This window comes from Stenella coeruleoalba (genome assembly GCF_951394435.1).
Source record: "Stenella coeruleoalba genome assembly, chromosome: 5".
NCBI lineage: Eukaryota > Metazoa > Chordata > Mammalia > Artiodactyla > Delphinidae > Stenella > Stenella coeruleoalba.
In genome coordinates, this window is record NC_137150.1 from 75,684,148 (window position 1) to 75,701,418 (window position 17,271).

At 43.7% G+C, this 17,271-nt stretch overlaps 1 protein-coding gene across 9 annotated transcripts in view; it reads left to right on the forward strand.

The window, feature by feature from the left end:
* Positions 1-17,271, forward strand: part of MYLK (myosin light chain kinase) — a 268,618-nt gene that overhangs the window by 89,928 nt on the left and 161,419 nt on the right. For 8 of the 9 annotated variants that reach the window (XM_079922579.1, XM_079922587.1, XM_079922588.1 and 5 more), the window contains one exon: positions 1,452-1,619. In XM_079922579.1, coding sequence (XP_079778705.1) covers positions 1,455-1,619 — 165 coding nt within the window. In that variant the 5' untranslated portion in view covers positions 1,452-1,454. Of the gene's footprint in view, positions 1-1,451; positions 1,620-17,271 lie in introns of those variants that run through there. The other variant, XM_079922590.1, reaches the window with a different exon arrangement.

Consider the following 17,271-nt stretch of genomic DNA (forward strand, 5'->3'; position numbering starts at 1 on the left):
CCTGTTACAAACAAACCTAGGTCTTTGTTACTTTAACTTGTAACCTCCATTTTAGTTTTGTTAGGTGTTATTAAATTTAAACAAACTAACTACATGCCCAGATTATCACTGTTCATTTCTGTCAGCTCACCCCACTTGGCATGGGACATAGGCTTGTGACTGACGATCCCAAGAAAATGAACAGAAAAATAAAAACTGTAAATACTCTTCCTCTTCAGTTTAGCAGACGTTTGTTGCAGGGCTATGATAGGCCAGGTACCGTGGATTCCATGCTGAGTAAGATGTGGTCCCCAACCTGGAACCATCCCAGCCTGGTGAGGCTCCTATCTGGACTTGAAATCTGGAGCAGGGATACTTGGGACATATTCCAGGGGGTGGCAACGGGTGTCCAGTGACCTTGGCTAGAGGCTCTGACAACCTGGCTTCTCTCGACTGCTGCCTGTTTTCCCAGCCTGGTTCTCCAGCCTTTCCTGTGGACTTTGATAGCTTCCCTACTCCCTGTCTTTCCAACAAATCCCTTCTCCATTTATGAGAGCCAGAGTCCATTTCTGTAATTTGCAACCAGGAACTGATTCATACCTGTTACTAATTCCACTTCTAGAATTAATCCTAAGGAAATCCCTTCGTTCCAATCAACCTGCCAGCCCCCATAGACATCTTGTCTAGTCCCAACGGGGCCCTGGACCGGGAGTCAGGAGCCTGAGGTTTACTTGCCAGTGATGCCATCATTTTGCTTTGTCTCTCTGAGTGACTTACCTTCTCTGGGCCTCAGTTATAAATGGAGGAGTGAGCCTGGACAACCTTAAAATGCTCCCTTCTCTGACGTTCTATGGCTTTTGAGGCTCTTTCACACTCCGGTCCCCAGAAGTGGCTAGGGTCCTCCCTAGCCTTGCTTCCTTCCCTGCTTTCAACCCCGCACTCTCACCTCCCCTCCCCTCCCCCGGGATCCTTGCCATATGAACCCTAAACTCTTGTCTTTCTTGGACTGTGGGTCTCATTTTTCTTTAGCCCAAGAGCCCTCACAGTTCAGGCAAAAGCAGCTTTTACTTTCACCTTGAGTGCCTAACGCAGATACAGATTCTGAAGGTTCAGTGCCTTAAGTATGACTTCAGATATCCCTTGTAAAAACGCCGAGGAACATCTGATTTCTCTGTTCCTGCTCTAGCTGCCCCCTTCCTGGAAGTTCTCCACGGGGTTTTGGGGAGACCAGGACGTGGCCCTGGGAGCTGGCGTCTGGGGCAGACGGGGCTTCACCCCTGCAGCTGTGCGTGTAGGGGACCCAGGGACTCTCATTCCCAGAGAGGAGCTCCAGGCGGCCCCTGACCTAGTGGAGCTCCCTGTAAAGCCCACGACGCTGCGGCCCCAACCAGCCCCCTGGGCACGTCAGCCGCCTGCAGGGAGGACGGGCTGTACTTTGTCTCGTCTGACCTGATCTATCTTCCTGTTTGCAGGCCATGGGGGATGTGAAGCTGGCTGCCTCGACACACGTTTCCAAAACCTCCCTCACTGTGGATCCCTCGAGAGTCGGCTCCATGCCCCTGACCGAGGCCCCTGCTTTCATTTTGCCCCCTCGGAACCTCTGCATCAAGGAAGGGGCCACCGCCAAGTTTGAAGGGAGGGTAAGGAGTGAGGCTGGGCGGGCGGCTTGCAGGGGATGTGGGGCAGGGTGGTTGCTTCTGCTCCAGCCTTCTCCTCGGCGGGCTGACCTGCCAGAAAGCCTGCTTTCCTTTTGGACTCACAAGTAAAGTGGAGATACGCCCACTGGCCCTATTTCTTTTGTTTATGGTTGACTTTGGGCCGTGCTGGAGAATTTGGGGGTGGGGAGGGACGCCGATGTTTTGCTATTAATGGAGGTCGTGTTCTGGGTTCGTGCACCTGATTCTAGGAGAAGAAGAGGGGGGCTGGTGGCAGGACGTCTCAGATCTGACAATTGAGAACTAACTCTCACTTTTCTCTCACTTCCTACCTGGAAGGAGTGTTTGGTTAACTGACCCTCTCGTGTATCCACATGGTACATCCAGAGCAATGGGGTGGGAGCTAGGACCCCTTATCTCAGTTCTGTCACCTTTTGCTAATGGGTACTGGTCTCTTGCCCTTACTGGGCCTCCATTTCTTCCTCTGCAAGCAGGCAATGATAATTCCTCGTCCACCTTGTACTAGAAAGGAGAAGAGGAAGATGGGAAGAATAGCTGTAAGAATATGGAGGTTATGCCCCATTGGAGAGACTTTTAGTAAGCTGCTGGCTCAGGCCGCCAGGAAGTCAGATCATCAGCTTGATGCAGAGATGCACGTGGAAGTCAGGGGTTTGCAAGTAATATTTGTCCTGGATTAAACACGGACGATCTCCCCCAGGAAATGCTTTAGCAGCTAGAAGGCTTTGATCCGAGCAGAAGATGAGGTTGTGCTATGAGTCTACAAGTTAAGAGCAGGGACCTGAAAGCATGTGGAAGGAAGGAGTCAAGAGCATCACTCTTCCTGGACGACACTGGGCCTTGCCTCTGTTTAAGTGGCACGTTTGGCTGGAGTGTATTCAGCGGCTCTGTGCTCTGCACAGGCCTGTGTAGTTAACTGTTTGCTGGTGGATCTGACGTTCCTCGTCATATGTTTTACTTGAAGAAGGGGAATGTTGGTGATGCTGCTGAGGGGTCTGTTTCTTCTCTCTGGGCTCTACCAGGATGAGGGCTTTTTTCTGTTGCCCTGACTGTGGTCCCTCCATCCCCACATCCCCTCAGCTGGCAGGAAAGAAGCAACAGGAAGAGTCCCTGGGGATTTAGAAATAGGAGTAAAGTACTGATGCACACGACAACATGAATGAACACTGAAAACACGCTAAATGAAAGAAGCCAGACACAGCAGGCCACCTATTGAATGACTGCACGTATCTGAAACGTCCAGAACAGGCAAAAGTATAGCGACTAACAGTAGATGAGTGTGGTTGAGGGCTAGCGGGGAGGAGTGGGGAGTGACCGCTGAGCGATGCAGTGTTTCTTTTGGGGATGATGACTGTTCTGAAATTAGGTAGGGGTGGTGGTTGCACAACTTTGCGAATATGTTATAAAACACTGGACTTACACTTAAAAAATTCAAAATGAACTTGTGAAAAACGGCTTAGCAAAACTTATCCACACCCGCCCTCCTGCCCTATTGCTTGTCAGAGACGAACTCCTCCCTCAAATTCAGAGAGTAAGAGATGACTTAGCTTCTGCAGATGAAGAGGCCTTGCTTCCTTTGCTGACTTTGGAGGTCATGAAGGAGCGGAGCCTTTGGGCTGTTTGCCCTGGAACCTTTGTAGAATGAGCACTGGCCCAGGAGTCCACACACTGGAGATCTCTGTTGCTCAGTTATCCTCTACTTGGCAGGTCAGACCTTCTCTGGACCTCAGTTTCCTTATCTGAGAAGAAATAACTAGTTGTTTCTATATTTTCTGGCCTGCAGGGATGTGAAAAGAAAGCGAGTTGAAGAAGAAAATGGTCAGAGCAGTTCATAAAGTCAAGAAGTGTAGTAATAACAGTATTTTTTTTTAATGAGGTGACGTTCACATACCTAAATTTAACTGTCTTAAACAATTCAATGGCGTTTCACGCGTTCACAATGCCGACTGCAGTATTCTTAAAGTAGAGCATTCTCTATGTGAACATTTTATTTTACTTATATTGAGGAAATAGTTGACTTTGTATATTACATGTGGGCTATAGGTCAAAGGGAATGTGTTCCTTAGAGGTCAGCCTTTGGAGCTCTGTTACCGCTCACCGGCTTCCTGGAATTAACCCAGAACAGCACCTTGAGAGCATGCTGGTGTATAGTGGACACAGAAGGAAGACAATTCCAGAGAGATGTTAGGTGGAATGTCTGGCTCCATCTCAGAACTTGCAGAGAGAAACACAGAGGGAGGGGCTGTCTTAGAAAGCGCTCTGTAAGCTAGCGTGCTGTGAGTGGGTATTATCACTGAAGCAAAGGAACACCTTGCATCGGGGAAGGGCCACGTCCAGTGACTCCAGAATGAGGAATTTTTGTTTGGATACAGAGATGCAGATGAGCAGCGGGTGTTCCTGACCTGCCCCCCTCAGAGAAGGGAAGGGTAGGGTGGTGGTGACCTGCGTGACACGAGCTTAGAGCAGGAGTTTCTAGTTTTAAAAGACCAAGCGCCAAACGGTCATCCCCTGATCACAGCCAGGGGTTCTCTGCCTCTAGGGCATGTTAACCTGCTCTGCTGTGGCCACTTGACCTGTCCTGCAGCTGACCCCTCTGTCCAGGCCCTGGGACGCATCCTGTTGTAGAGGCTCATTCTGCACCAGCCGGTCCTGGTGTCAGTTTCACAGCGACCTCAGGACCTCAGGTCTCCAGTCACTGGGCTCTTGCAGAATCTCTTACAACTGAGCGACTTTTAAAATAAGCCTTCAAGCTACTTCTTAGGCCCAGGCTGGCACCCATCGCAGCCAGCAGGAACCCTTCTCTTCCTTGCAGCAGCCCTCAGGGCCTCTGTCTGCTTTCCTCTCCCCCCCACACCCCTCTAGAAAGTTGCCACTACCAGCTCAAGCCCTAAAGCCTGGGTGTGGAGGGTCCTAGGATGTCCCAGCTTCTTCTGCAGAGGGCACGGGATCCTCCCATAACTGTAGAAACACAATGAGCCCCACAGATGTGAGGAAGTTATAAAGGTTTGTTTCCTACTGCCTTCTGAAGCTGGTAATCAGAAATTGGTTCAACCTTGTGTTTTCTGGTTTTATTCCTGAAAGAGGTAAAAACTGTTGCCCACCCCCCCCCTTTATCCTATTTTTAGGCCAAAGACTTAATGAACCCCTTCCTCCCCGCCTTCCTCTTTCTATCGAAAAGTCTTGGTGACCCTAAGACAGGACCACAGGTGCCCCTTGTGGTTCTTGTCTTTTTCTGAGAAGTTCCAAACTGTGAGATGTTCAGCTCTGTGGGTCTCAGTCCGTCACATCCTTTAGGGTTTTTCCACTTTGTGGCAGATACTTTGGACCAACGTGTAACCCACGACCAACCCTCTTTGCCCTTCCCTTTTCCATTCTAGAGGTCATTGCGAAGTTTTCCTTTGTAGCTAAGAATTGTTCAGTGACACATTTGGCTGAAGTCAGCTAGTGTATTCCTAGGAAAGCATTTGCTTTTCTGATTAAAACAAAACAAGGGCTTCCCTGGTGGCACAGTGGTTGAGAGTCCGCCTGCTGATGCAGGGGACACGGGTTCGTGCCCCGGTCCAGGAAGATCCGACGTGCTGTGGAGCGGCTGGGACCGTGAGCCATGGCCGCTGGGCCTGCGCGTCCGGAGCCTGTGCTCCGCAACGGGAGAGGCCACAACAGTGAGAGACCTGCGTACCGCAAAAAAAGAAAGAAACCAAAAGTCACTGGTTCTCTCATATTCCACCCCTGCCCTGCTTCCTGCCGTGAATGCAGATTTGATGGCTGGTGCTCAGGCAGCCATGTTAAAACCATGAGGGAACAAGCCAGAATACAAAGGATTGGTTGGGGTGGGCATAGGGGGTGGGGGGCTACAGCTGTGGAGGGAGCATAAAGACCAGCAGCTAAGAGACAGAAGTCCTAAGGCTTAGAGAGGTTTCTAGATAGGATCTTTGGCTGTGGTTATTCACACAGGAGATTTTATAGAAAGTGTTCCTAACTGATAAACAACACCTAATGAGATGCATGTGGAGATATCGTCTCTTTAAATGATGGGAATAACAGGGGAGAAGACATAACACAGAGAAGGACTAAAAAACCCTTTCAGACCTTTACCAAATCTACCAACAGTGAGGGGAGTGCTTGAGTTGAATGTGGCCGTGCAGTTAAAGCATTCTAGAGGAATTTGTGCCTCCCTGGCTGTGGCCATCTGGCTTGAACCAACAGGGTCTAGGGTCTATGAGAGAGAGTCAACCATATGGCGCTAAGTGGTGATTTAATGTCATTACAGAAAACTGCTATTTGATCAGGGTCTACTGATTAGGGCAAAGCTACCTACCCTGCCCCATCTTTTTTTTTTTTTTTTTCCTCTGCCAGCTTAAGGAGATTATAGTTATCCGAACTCATACAACTTTGGATCTATGTCTCATCAGTACCACCTTTAGACCCAGGCAACCTAGCCCACATTCTAGAAACCCCTGTTCCTTCATCTGGCTGCACCCTTGCCCAAGAGCAGGGGATCTCTCTGCTCAAGGGATATACCCAGTGGAGCCACACCATCTGCCATGTTCTGAGCACCCAGGACCCTGGAATTCTCTACCAAGGGGCCCTGAGCCCACTTCTAAGGCCTGGGTGGGCCTACTCCCATGAGAAGACTTACCTAGGCCTGAGTGGGATGGTCAAGGGGCAGCTGTTTGCTTGGGGGGATAAGAAGGTAGATGAAACTCAGATGTAGGGATCTGTTGTCCGCCCACGGGTATAGCAGGACCCTGACAGCATAGGATGGACTGTGCCACTGCCTCGTGAGTGTTGCTGGGCCCAGGGTGCTGGGGGCCTCCACGGACAGATAGCGGAGGCCCGCACATGTCAAGGGCTGACTGAAATGCGTCCAGCTGCTCTGTTGCCCCCGAGGGCGGCTAAAGTGCTGACGGGCTGCTTCCCCCAACATGGAGTCAAGTGTGGAAGGAGCGAGATGGTAGGAAAAATACTAAAATTACTGGAGATTTCTTCCCTTCTGCCCTGGAATTCATTCTTATCAGAAAAAGCAAGCATAGTGATAGGCCCTGGCTGTGCTGTGAATGAAACGAGCTGATACTTCAGTGCCTCTTGAAGTACAGCCCAAATGAGGTTTCAGTCCAGACTGAGGGGCTCAGCGTTCACTGAAGGGGGCTTCACAACAACGGGCTAGCCTGGCCTCATTAAGACATGTTTATGTTTAAGGCGTGGAGGGTGGAGGAACGGAACAGGGAAGGCCTGACCCATGGAAGCGAGAATAACTCAATTTCCACTTTAACTAACATTGGTATCCTTCCCCCACTAACTGCCCAGTTCGCTTCTATCTCAGAAGCGCTCAACCACTTAGAGAAGTTTGAAGGAAGCATCTGGTCTGCTTTCTGCCCTCAGAAGTCTTGTTTTTGGCCATGACTTGCGGGATCTTAGTCCCCACCCCACCCCCCTCAACCAGGAATCGAACCCGGGCCCCGGCAGTGAAAGCGTGAAAGTGCCGAGTCCCAACCACTGGACCATCAGGGAATTCTCTGTCCTCAGAAGTCTTAATGATGTGGTTCTTGAGAAAAACGTGTACCTATAAAACAGTAGGCTATGACAGTATAATTAGATGCTTGAAATTGTTCAATTAAATAGTTTGTACTATAGGAATTTAGAGGAGATTAAATGAGGTTTGCAGTGGCTTGGAAACTGGTTTCTTGCTTCCTGACTTCTGTCCTTCCAGTTGGTCCTTCCGACAGTGCAGGTCTGACTATGTCACCTGCCTGCCTCAGTCCTCGAACCTGGGATGAGGTTCCTCAGCGCTGCCCACAAGGCCCTTCCAATCAGCTCCAAGCTCTCCAGCCCTGACCCCTCTTCCTCCCTTGCTCCCTGTGGCTCACTCCAGCCCTGCTCACCCACACAGCGGTACTTTGTTCTGGTATCACCTTTGTGGAGAAAGGGTAAACAAGGAAAGCATTTTATCTTCCCTATCGATTAGGAGTGGGGACAGAGTGTGATAGGCCTACTGGCGCCAGGCATATGGTCTTCGTCATTTTGTCCTCATGGTAAAGTGACTTTATACCCATTTTTAAAAGTTAAAAAAAAATTTTAATACAATTTTTAAAGGTTATACTCCATTTACAGTTATTGCAAAATATTGGCTGTAGTCCCCGTGTTGTTCAATACATCCTTAAACCTATCTTACAGCCAGTAGTTTGTACCTCCCACGCCCCACCCCTGCAGTGCCCCTCCCCGCCCTCCCCACTGGTAGCCACTAGTTTGTTCCCTGTGTCTGTGAGTCTGCTTCTTTTCTTATATTCACTAGTTTGTTGTATTTTTTAGATTCTACATATAAGTGACATCATGCAGTATTTGTCTCTCTCTGTCTGACTTATTTCACTTAGCATAATGCCCTCATATCCCCATTTTTTATAGAGGAAGAACCCAGGGGCTCAGAGTAATTACAGACCTTGCCAAGATTATGTCAGAAAGTGAAGGAGGCAGTACTTCAGCGTCCACATCTTGTGTTCCTCGCACTATTGATGTCATCCCTTTTACAGGTCTCATCTGGTTCCTTGAACTCAGTGACTGTTTCTTATTCGTCTTTGTGTCCCAGGAGTAGCACAATGCCTGCCACATGATGGGTGCTCTGTAAGTGTTTGGTTCCCTTGAGAACCAGGTTGGTAGGGTCTGACTCGAGACCTCTTGCCAGTCAAGCCCATAGGGCTTTGGTCCCCTGCTTCTTAGGGTCTTGTCTCCCCTTCCCCCACCCTATTCCCTGCTCCCTTCTTTACCTGAGGCCATGCCTTTATCAAGAATGCCCTTCCTTCTCCCACTGCATCTTAGCCAGCATCAAGGTCCTATTTAAACCCTACCTCCTTCAGGCTACTTTCCTTAAGTATGTCTTCTCTTTAAAGCATTTTAGTAGAGGACAGAGGAGCCATGGTAATAGGATGTGGAAGATTCCCAATAATCACATAAAATCATTCATGAGTAATAACCGCAGGAAAGAGTTGACTACTTTGGCCTTTTAAAAACGTATTATTCATTAATCATCTCTGTGCCTATAATTTTATTATAAAGAAAAAAATGATTTAAATGTTAAACTTTTTTTAAAACAAAAATTCCAGCAAAGTAAAAATGCTGCTTGCCCTTGACCTGTACTTCTGCTCTCCAGAGGTAGCCACCATTAACAATTTGGGTATCCGTCCGGAAATATTCTATGCAAATATAGGCAAATATTCTATGCAAATATAGGAAAATATTCTATGCAAATATAGGCATAAATCTGTATATGCTTTTACATACACAAATGGACCCATGTACATATACTGATCTGCACCTTGCTCTTTTTGCTTAACATCTTTTGGCCTTTTTTTTTTTTTTTTTTTTTAACAATAGCACATAGATCTACCTCATAGGAAGATCTAAGCTAATCCTGAACTTTCCAACCCTCAATTGCTCCCTCCTCTGAATTCCTAGAATACTTACTTATCTGACTCAGTTTTTCTTTTATTAATGTGCAGCTTTATCAGGTATTGTTTATTGTCTTTTGTTTCCTCAATGCGAACGAGTTGTTTGAGGCCTAGAGCTGCGTTGTCCAGTAGGATAGCGATTAGCCACATGCGGCTCCTTAAATTTAGGTTAAATGAATTAAAATTAAATAAAATGAAAAATTCAGTTCTTCAGCCATGCTAGCCACATTTTCAGCACTCAGTATCCACGTGTGGCTGATAGCTACCGTGTTGGGCAGCACAGATTATGGAACATTTCTATCATCACAGAAAGTGCTATCAGAGAGGGCTGATCAAGGCCACTCTTGCATTTAATTCAGTCCCCACGTACTAGAGATCCACAGCTAGAAGATATATTGACAATGGCTGTTCCATTCACAATAGAAATAAGACATTAAATTCTTGATAATTTCCTTAGGGCATAAAATCATTCAAAGAAAAATGTAAACCCTTGATGAACAAATCTTTGTTTTCCATTTTTGTTGAAGAGTAGTAATCTTGGTATCCCAGAAAGCTTGAATGTGCTCCCCAAAATTTCAGTAGCTGTCTGTTCCAGGTGACTCAGAAATTCTCATGACAAGGAGGCTGGTTCCTGAAGTATTTAAAGGAAAAGCAGCAGAATGGGAAATGACAGGGCAAGTCATGCTGAAAGTACAGTTGTCAGAAGTTGGTGGCCACTCTGATTCAAAATGCCAGACTGAATAGATTTATTAACTTCTCCTCCCTCCAAATGTGCCATTGAAATGAACATAAAGGGTTAAAAAGAATTAATTCAGAGTTGCACTGAGAACAGGAGAGGGGAATTAGTGGATGAGGGATTTCCATGGGTTTGCATGGACGGATACATCAGCACTACCCACCATAACATATAAGTGAGAGCCACATATTTGAGATGAAAGGATTTGGAGACTAGCAGTGGGCTGTAGGGCAGAAATTGGGGTGATTAAAGGATGTTTACTTAATATCTCTATGGAGAAAACTGAAGCTCTTGGTGTGGATATTAATCAGTATCTCCAAAGAAAGTCTTTTTTACTTTGCCACTAGGTGAAATGTGTTGACTGTCCAGTTGCTGTCCAGCTGCTCCATGCCCAGACACTCTAAGTGAAACCCACCAGTAGACGTGCCCCACTCAGGGACACGAAGCTTGCAGTCAGGCCCCTCATTCAGGGTGACAGGACTACACACAGTGATGGAAAACCTCCATTTAGGAACTAGTTCTTCAATCATAGATTGTGAATAGTTAACTCATGGCCACCAGATGTTTGAAGAAAATATTTATACAATATAATATTGCTATCAAGAAAATTGTTCTTTTTTATACATTTTTTAAAAGTTTTATTAATTAATTAATTTATTTTTGGCTGCATTGTGTCTCCGTTGCTGTGCGCGGGCTTTCTCTAGTTGCAGCGAGAGGGGGCTACTCTTCGTTGAGGTGTGCGGGTTTCTCATTGCAGTGGCTTCTCGTTGCGGAGCATGGGCTCTAGGCTCACGGGCTTCCGTAGTTGTGGCACATGGGCTCAGTGGTTGTGGCACGCAGGCTCAGTAGTTGTGGCCCATGGGCTTAGTCGCTCCACGGCATGTGGGATCTTCCTGGACCAGGGATTGAACCCTTGTCCCCTGCATTGGCAGGCAGATTCTTAAACACTGCACCACCAGGGAAGTCCCTGTTCTTTTTTTAAAAGTCAGTCTATAGACAAAGCTCTAAAGTGTTAGTTAGAGTTACAGAACAGAAGGTAAACTCTGTAAGCTTTGACAAGCCAAAAGTAAAGGAATGATGAATGGTAAGGTAGAGGAGGGAAAGAGAGGAAGAGAAAACTCAAGGGCACTATTGTCCTCATCTTACATGGTGGGAAGTGAGGAGATACCATCTAAAACAGATGGATCAAATAACAGAGGCTTGAGTATATGACTTAAAACCATAATGAAAGAGGTAAAAAATGGTCAGCTCATCAGCCATATTTGGTACACAGACATTTTATGTTTGGTCAGCAGTGTTCTCAAAACATTTGAGCTAAGATTTACAAATGGAAAACTTACGCATACAATTCATTTCTGAATGGCTTTTCTCAAAAAATAAGATCTGGCCACACTTGGTCAGTGGGTACTACCCCTACATCTAAGCATGTCTTTGCCAGGTTGCTATAGTCCCAACCAACTCCGATTCCCAGTCATCTCCCAACACATGGGCAAGCGTCTCTTGCCAGTTTTTTTTTGTTAGTTTGTTTTTATACAGCAGGTTCTTATTAGTTATCCATTTTATACATATTAGTGTATATATGTCAATCCCAATCTCCCAATTCATCACACCACCACCACCACCCCCCGCCGCTTTCCCCCCTTTGGTGTCCATATGTTTGTTCTCTACATCTGTGTCTCAATTTCTGACCTGGAAACTGGTTCATCTGAACCATTTTTCTAGGTTCCACATATATGTGTTAATATACGGTATTTGTTTTTCTCTTTCTGACTTACTTCACTCTGTATGACAGTCTCTAGATCCATCCACATCTGTACAAATGACCCAATTTCGTTCCTTTTTATGGCTGAGTAATATTCCATTGTATATATGTACCACATCTTCTTTATCCATTCATCTGTCAGTGGGCATTTAGGTTGCTTCCGTGACCTGGCTATTGTAAATAGTGCTGCAGTGAACATTGGGGTGCATGTGTCTTTTTGAATTATGGTTTTCTCTGGGTATATGCCCAGTAGTGGGATTGCTGGGTCATATGATAAGTCTATTTTTAGTTTCTTAAGGAACCTCCATACCATTTTCCATAGTGGCTATATCAATTTACATTCCCACCAAGAGTGCAAGAGGGTTCCCTTTTCTCCACACCCTTTCCAGCATTTGTTGTTTGTAGATTTTCTGATGATGCCCATCTAACTGGTGTTAGGTGATACTTCATTGTAGTTTTGATTTGCATTTCTCTAATAATTAGTGATGTTGAGCAGCTTTTCATGTGCTTCTTGGCCATCTGTATGTCTTCTTTGGAAAATGTCTATTTAGGTCGTCTGCCCATTTTTGGATTGGGTTGTTTGTTTTTTTTAATATTGAGCTGCATGAGCTGTTTATATATTTTTCAGATTAATCCTTTGTCCATTGCTTCGTTTGCAAATATTTTCTCTCAATCTGAGGGTTGTCTTTTCATCTTGTTTGTAGTTTCCTTTGCTTTTTAAAAGCTTTTAAGTTTCACTAGGTCCTATTTGTTTATTTTTGTTTTAATTTCCATTACTCTAGGAGGTGGATCAAAAAAGATCTTGCTGTGATTTATGTCAAAGAGTGTTCTTTCTATGTTTTCCCCTAAGAGTTTTATAGTGTCCGGTCTTACATTTAAGTCTCTAATCCATTTTAAGTTTATTTTTGTGTATCCTGTTAGGGAGTGTTCTAATTTCATTCTTTTACGTGTAGCTGTCCAGTTTTCCCAGCACCACTTATTGAAGGGGCTGTCTTTTCTCCATTGTATATCCTTGCCTCCTTTCTCATAGATTAGTTGACCATAGGTGCATGGATTTATCTCTGGGCTTTCTATCCTGTTCCATTGATCTATATTTCTGTTTTTGTACCAGTACCATATTGTCTTGATTACTGTAGCTTTGTAGTATAGTCTGAAGTCAGGGAGTCTGATTCCTCCAGCTCCATTTTTTCCCCTCAAGACTGCTTTGGCTATTTGGGGTCTTTTGTGTCTCCATATAAATTTTAAGATTTTTTGTTCTAGTTCTGTTAAAAAAAAATGCCATTGGTAATTTGATAGGGATTTCATTGAATCTGTAGCTTGCTCTGGGTAGTACAGTCGTTTTCACAATATTGGTCCTTCCAATCCAAGAACATGGTGTATCTCTTCATCTGTGTCATCTTTGATTTCTTTCATCAGTGTCTTATAGTTTTCTGAGTATAGGTCTTTTACCACCTTAGGTAGGTTTATTCCTAGTTATTTGATTCTTTTTGTTGCAGTGGTAAATGGGAGTGTTTCCTTAATCTCTCTTTCAGATTTTTCATCATTAGTGTATACGAATGCAAGAGATTTCTGTGCATTAATTTTGTATCCTGCAACTTTACCAAATTCATTGATCAGCTCTAGTAGTTTTCTGGTGGCATCTGTAGGATTCTCTGTGTAGAGTATCATGTCATCTGCAAACAGTGACAGTTTGACTTCTTCTTTTCCAACTTGGTTTCCTTTTATTTCTTTTTCTTCTCTGATTGCCGTGGCTAGGACTTGCAAAACTATGTTAAATAATAGTGGTGAGAGTGGACATCCTTGTCTTGTTCCTGATCTTAGAGGAAATGCTTTCAGTTTTTCACCATTGAGAATGATGTTTGCTGGGGTGTTGTTGTATATGGCCTTTATTGTGTTGAGGTAGGTTCCCTCTATGCCAACTTTCTGGAGAGTTTTTATCATAAATGGGTGTTGAATTTTGTCAATAGCTTTTTCTGCATCTGTTGAGATGATCATATGGTTTTTATTCTTCAATTTGTTAATATGGTTTATCACATTGATTCATTTACATATATTGAAGAATCCTTGCATCCCTGGGATAAATCCCACTTGATCATGGTGTATGATCCTTTTAATGTGTTGTTGGATTCTGTTTGCTAGTATTTTGTTGAGGATTTTTGCATCTATATTCATCAGTGATATTGGTCTGTAATTTTCTTTTTTTGTAGTATCCGTGTCTGGTTTTGGTATCAGGGTGATGGTGACCTCATAGAATGAGTTTGGGAGTGTTCCTTCCTCTGCAATTTTTTGGAAGAGTTTGAGAAAGATGGATGTTAGCTCTTGTCTAAATGTTTGATAGAATTCACCTGTGAAGTCATCTGGTCCTGGGCTTTTGTTTGTTGGAAGATTTTTAATCACAGTTTCAATTTCATAACTTGTGATTGGTCTGTTCATATTTTCTATTTCTTCCTGGTTCAGTCTTGGAATGTTATACCTTTCTAAGAATTTGTTCATTTCTTCCAGGCTGTCCATTTTATTGGCATAGAGTTGTTTGTAGTAGTCTCTTAGGATGCTTTGTATTTCTGCAGTGTCTGTTGTAACTTTTCCTTTTTCATTTCTAATTTTATTGATTTCAGTCCTCTCTTTTTCTTGATGAGTCTGGCTAATGGTTTATCAATTTAGTTTATCTGCTCAAAGAACCAGCTTTTAGTTTTATTGATCTTTGCTCTTGTTTTCTTTGTTTCTATTTCATTTATTTCTGCTCTGATCTTTATGATTTCTTTCCTTCTGCTAACTTTGGGTTTTGTTTGTTCTTCTTTCTCTAGTTCCTTTAGGTGTATGGTTAGATTGTTTATTTGAGATGCTTCTTGTTTCTTGTTTCTTGAGGTAGGCTTGTATTGCTATAAACTTCCCTCTTAGAACTGCTTTTGCTGCATCCCATTGGTTTTGGATCGTCGTGTTTTCATTGTCATTTGTCTCTAGGTATTTTTTGATTTTCTCTTTGATTTCTTCAGTGATCTCTTGGTTATTTAGTAACGTATTGTTTAGCCTCCATGTGTTTGTGTTTTTTACGTTTTTTTCCTTGTAATTGATTTCTAATCTCATAGCGTTGTGGTCAGAAAAGACGCTTGATATGATTTCAATTTTCTTAAATCTACTGAGGCTTTACTTGTGACCCAGGATGTGATCTCTCCTGGAGAATGTTCCATGTGCGCTTGAGGAGAAAGTGTAATCTACTGTTTTTGGATGGAATGTCCTATCTTGTTTTTTTATCTTGTTCCTTCATCTCGTACGTAGCCCTCTGCCTTTTCATCTTGTCTGTCTTTCTGTACATAGCCCTCTGCCTTTTCATCTTGTCTGTCTTTCTGTGAATGTGGTTTTTGTTCCACACGCTGCAGGATTATAGTTTTTCTTGCTTCTGCTCTGTTGCCAGTTATGACTTTGCTTTTTCCCTAGCCACATTCATGTTAACAGTGGGAAAGCTATAGATGGGCAGGAAGAGCCTCATGACATTTCTTGTCCCCACCCACTTTGTATACTTGGGTATCTATAGGCGTTTGAGTTTGTGATCTTGTCATTAATGTCCAATAGAAGATCTGAAAATCAGAAAAGGACTGTTTAGAGAGGGGCAGTGTAAGCCAGTGAAATTTCTCATCATTCATAGTGGGAATCCACTAAGTGTTCTCTAAATTCTTAAATCAAGAAAGAGACCCAGAGTATATTACCTAGAATTACAGAGTTTAATGATAAGAAGAATGGAAAGATGATTTCAGTGGTTATATCTGGAAAATGATACTATTCTAGGGAGAGGAAAGAGTGAGAGGGGAGGAAACCTTTTGTCATTTTATGCCTTCAACTTTCACCTTTTACCTTGTACACATTCTTACAGCTTGAAATTTTTTAACAGTTGAAAGGAATTACTTCTGTCATTTCTAAAAAACACAATAAAATTGCCAGTAAAAAGAGTTGGTATATCTATCTGAGTTCAATGTCCAGATTCTATTTGATAAATGGTCAAAGATGAATACACTGTTTACATTGAAAGGAACATGAAGTTTAAGTGTGGAAAAATCTATAGCACTGCATCAAAATACATTATCCAACACTGCCAGCAACTAGACAAATGGAAATTAAGATACCTTTAAAGTATTTATGTACCTGAAAACCTAGCAACGCAAAAGATGCCAAAAGCCCACCGTTGGTGCTGTGAGGAAACAGGTGAAACAGGAAACCATGCCGGGAGCACCGATTGTTGGTTCAGCCTTTTTGGGCCCAGACTGGCAGAACGTTACAGGCATGGTAAAACTGTTCATGTGCTTTGCCAAGAATTCTGCTTTTGGCACTGTAAGTTAACTCTTAAAGGAGAAGGAGAAAAGTAGATGATACTAGGATGTTCAGAGCACTATTTAAAATGACAAAAAGGAATTAGTTTTTGCTCAAAAGGAGGTACTTAAAGAAATACCTCATTTGGGGAGCTATACCCCTAAATGGAAACGTGTGTGCATAACACAAAGTGGAAAGAGAAGTGGAGTGTGGACTCTATGCAGTGTGAGCACCGCCATCCAAAAGCATCTACGTGTTCACTACCTAAAATTAGAAGAGGAATCGGAACCATGTAAATAGAATTTTTTGTTGTTGTAAGTTCTCTGTGTGTCCGTGTTTTTTAATTTTGCGGTGACAGTTTACCTCTCAGGGAAGAGAAGACGGTGCTTTGTGGATACATCTGTCTCTACTAATAAGGCCTTTGGGCCTCTATTATTTTAACATGTTTCCAATTACTTGACTGTCTGCTTTGAAATGGAAACAAAATTGTGTGGCAAAATGAGCACTGAGAGATGGAGACACCGGATTCGGCTTTTCTTATTCTCTGTGTTTGCTCATGGTGGCCCGAGGGACAAGTGTGCAGCTCCAGTTTGGCATTCATCAGTGGGAATCTACATGGGCAATGGGAGAGCCTGTGGAGGCCTGGTTGTTTTTTACATAGATACAATTTCTATGGAAGCTGAGATGTTCACATTCCTTGTAATATACAACTTCCTTCCAACTTTAAGTGAAGTTAATTAAGATACAACTTTCTTTAAAATTGGCCAACATGAGTTGAGTTTCCTCTGTGCTCTGGATCCTGGGACTACAAAGAAAAAGAAAACGTGATCCCCATCATTAGTGATCTTGCAGTTAATGGATTATCAATTTTGGTAGTGGAGAATTAAACTTTTCCTCCTCTCTGAAGCCTTTTCCAGATCCTCCAGTCCATTGTATTCTTTTCCATTGCCACATTCTAGGAGGGTTATATTCTACAAGTTAGGATTTGATTGGATGGATAACATAATATATTGTGGAAAGAACACTGGACTGGGGTTCTGGTTCCTATGAAGCTGCCTCAAAGCTTTCAACCAACCACCAAACCTCCCTGAGTCTCAGATTCCTCCTTATAATAAATTTAGATGACCCTTAAGGCCCTTTGCAATCTGAAATTCTATGATTCATATATTGTACTGTTTGTTCTCTATTTCACATGTCTGATTTTTAAAACATGTGTCACAGTCCCAGCTCCTGGTAGGTGCCCAGTAATAAGAGATTGTTTGTTCAGTCTGTGGATTTTCTAAATTTTAATCTCTTGCATCATGAATGTTCTGCTTTTATATAAGGTAGATTTGGAGTGTTTGGAGTTGATTCATTCACCTTGTGTTTATTGAGCAC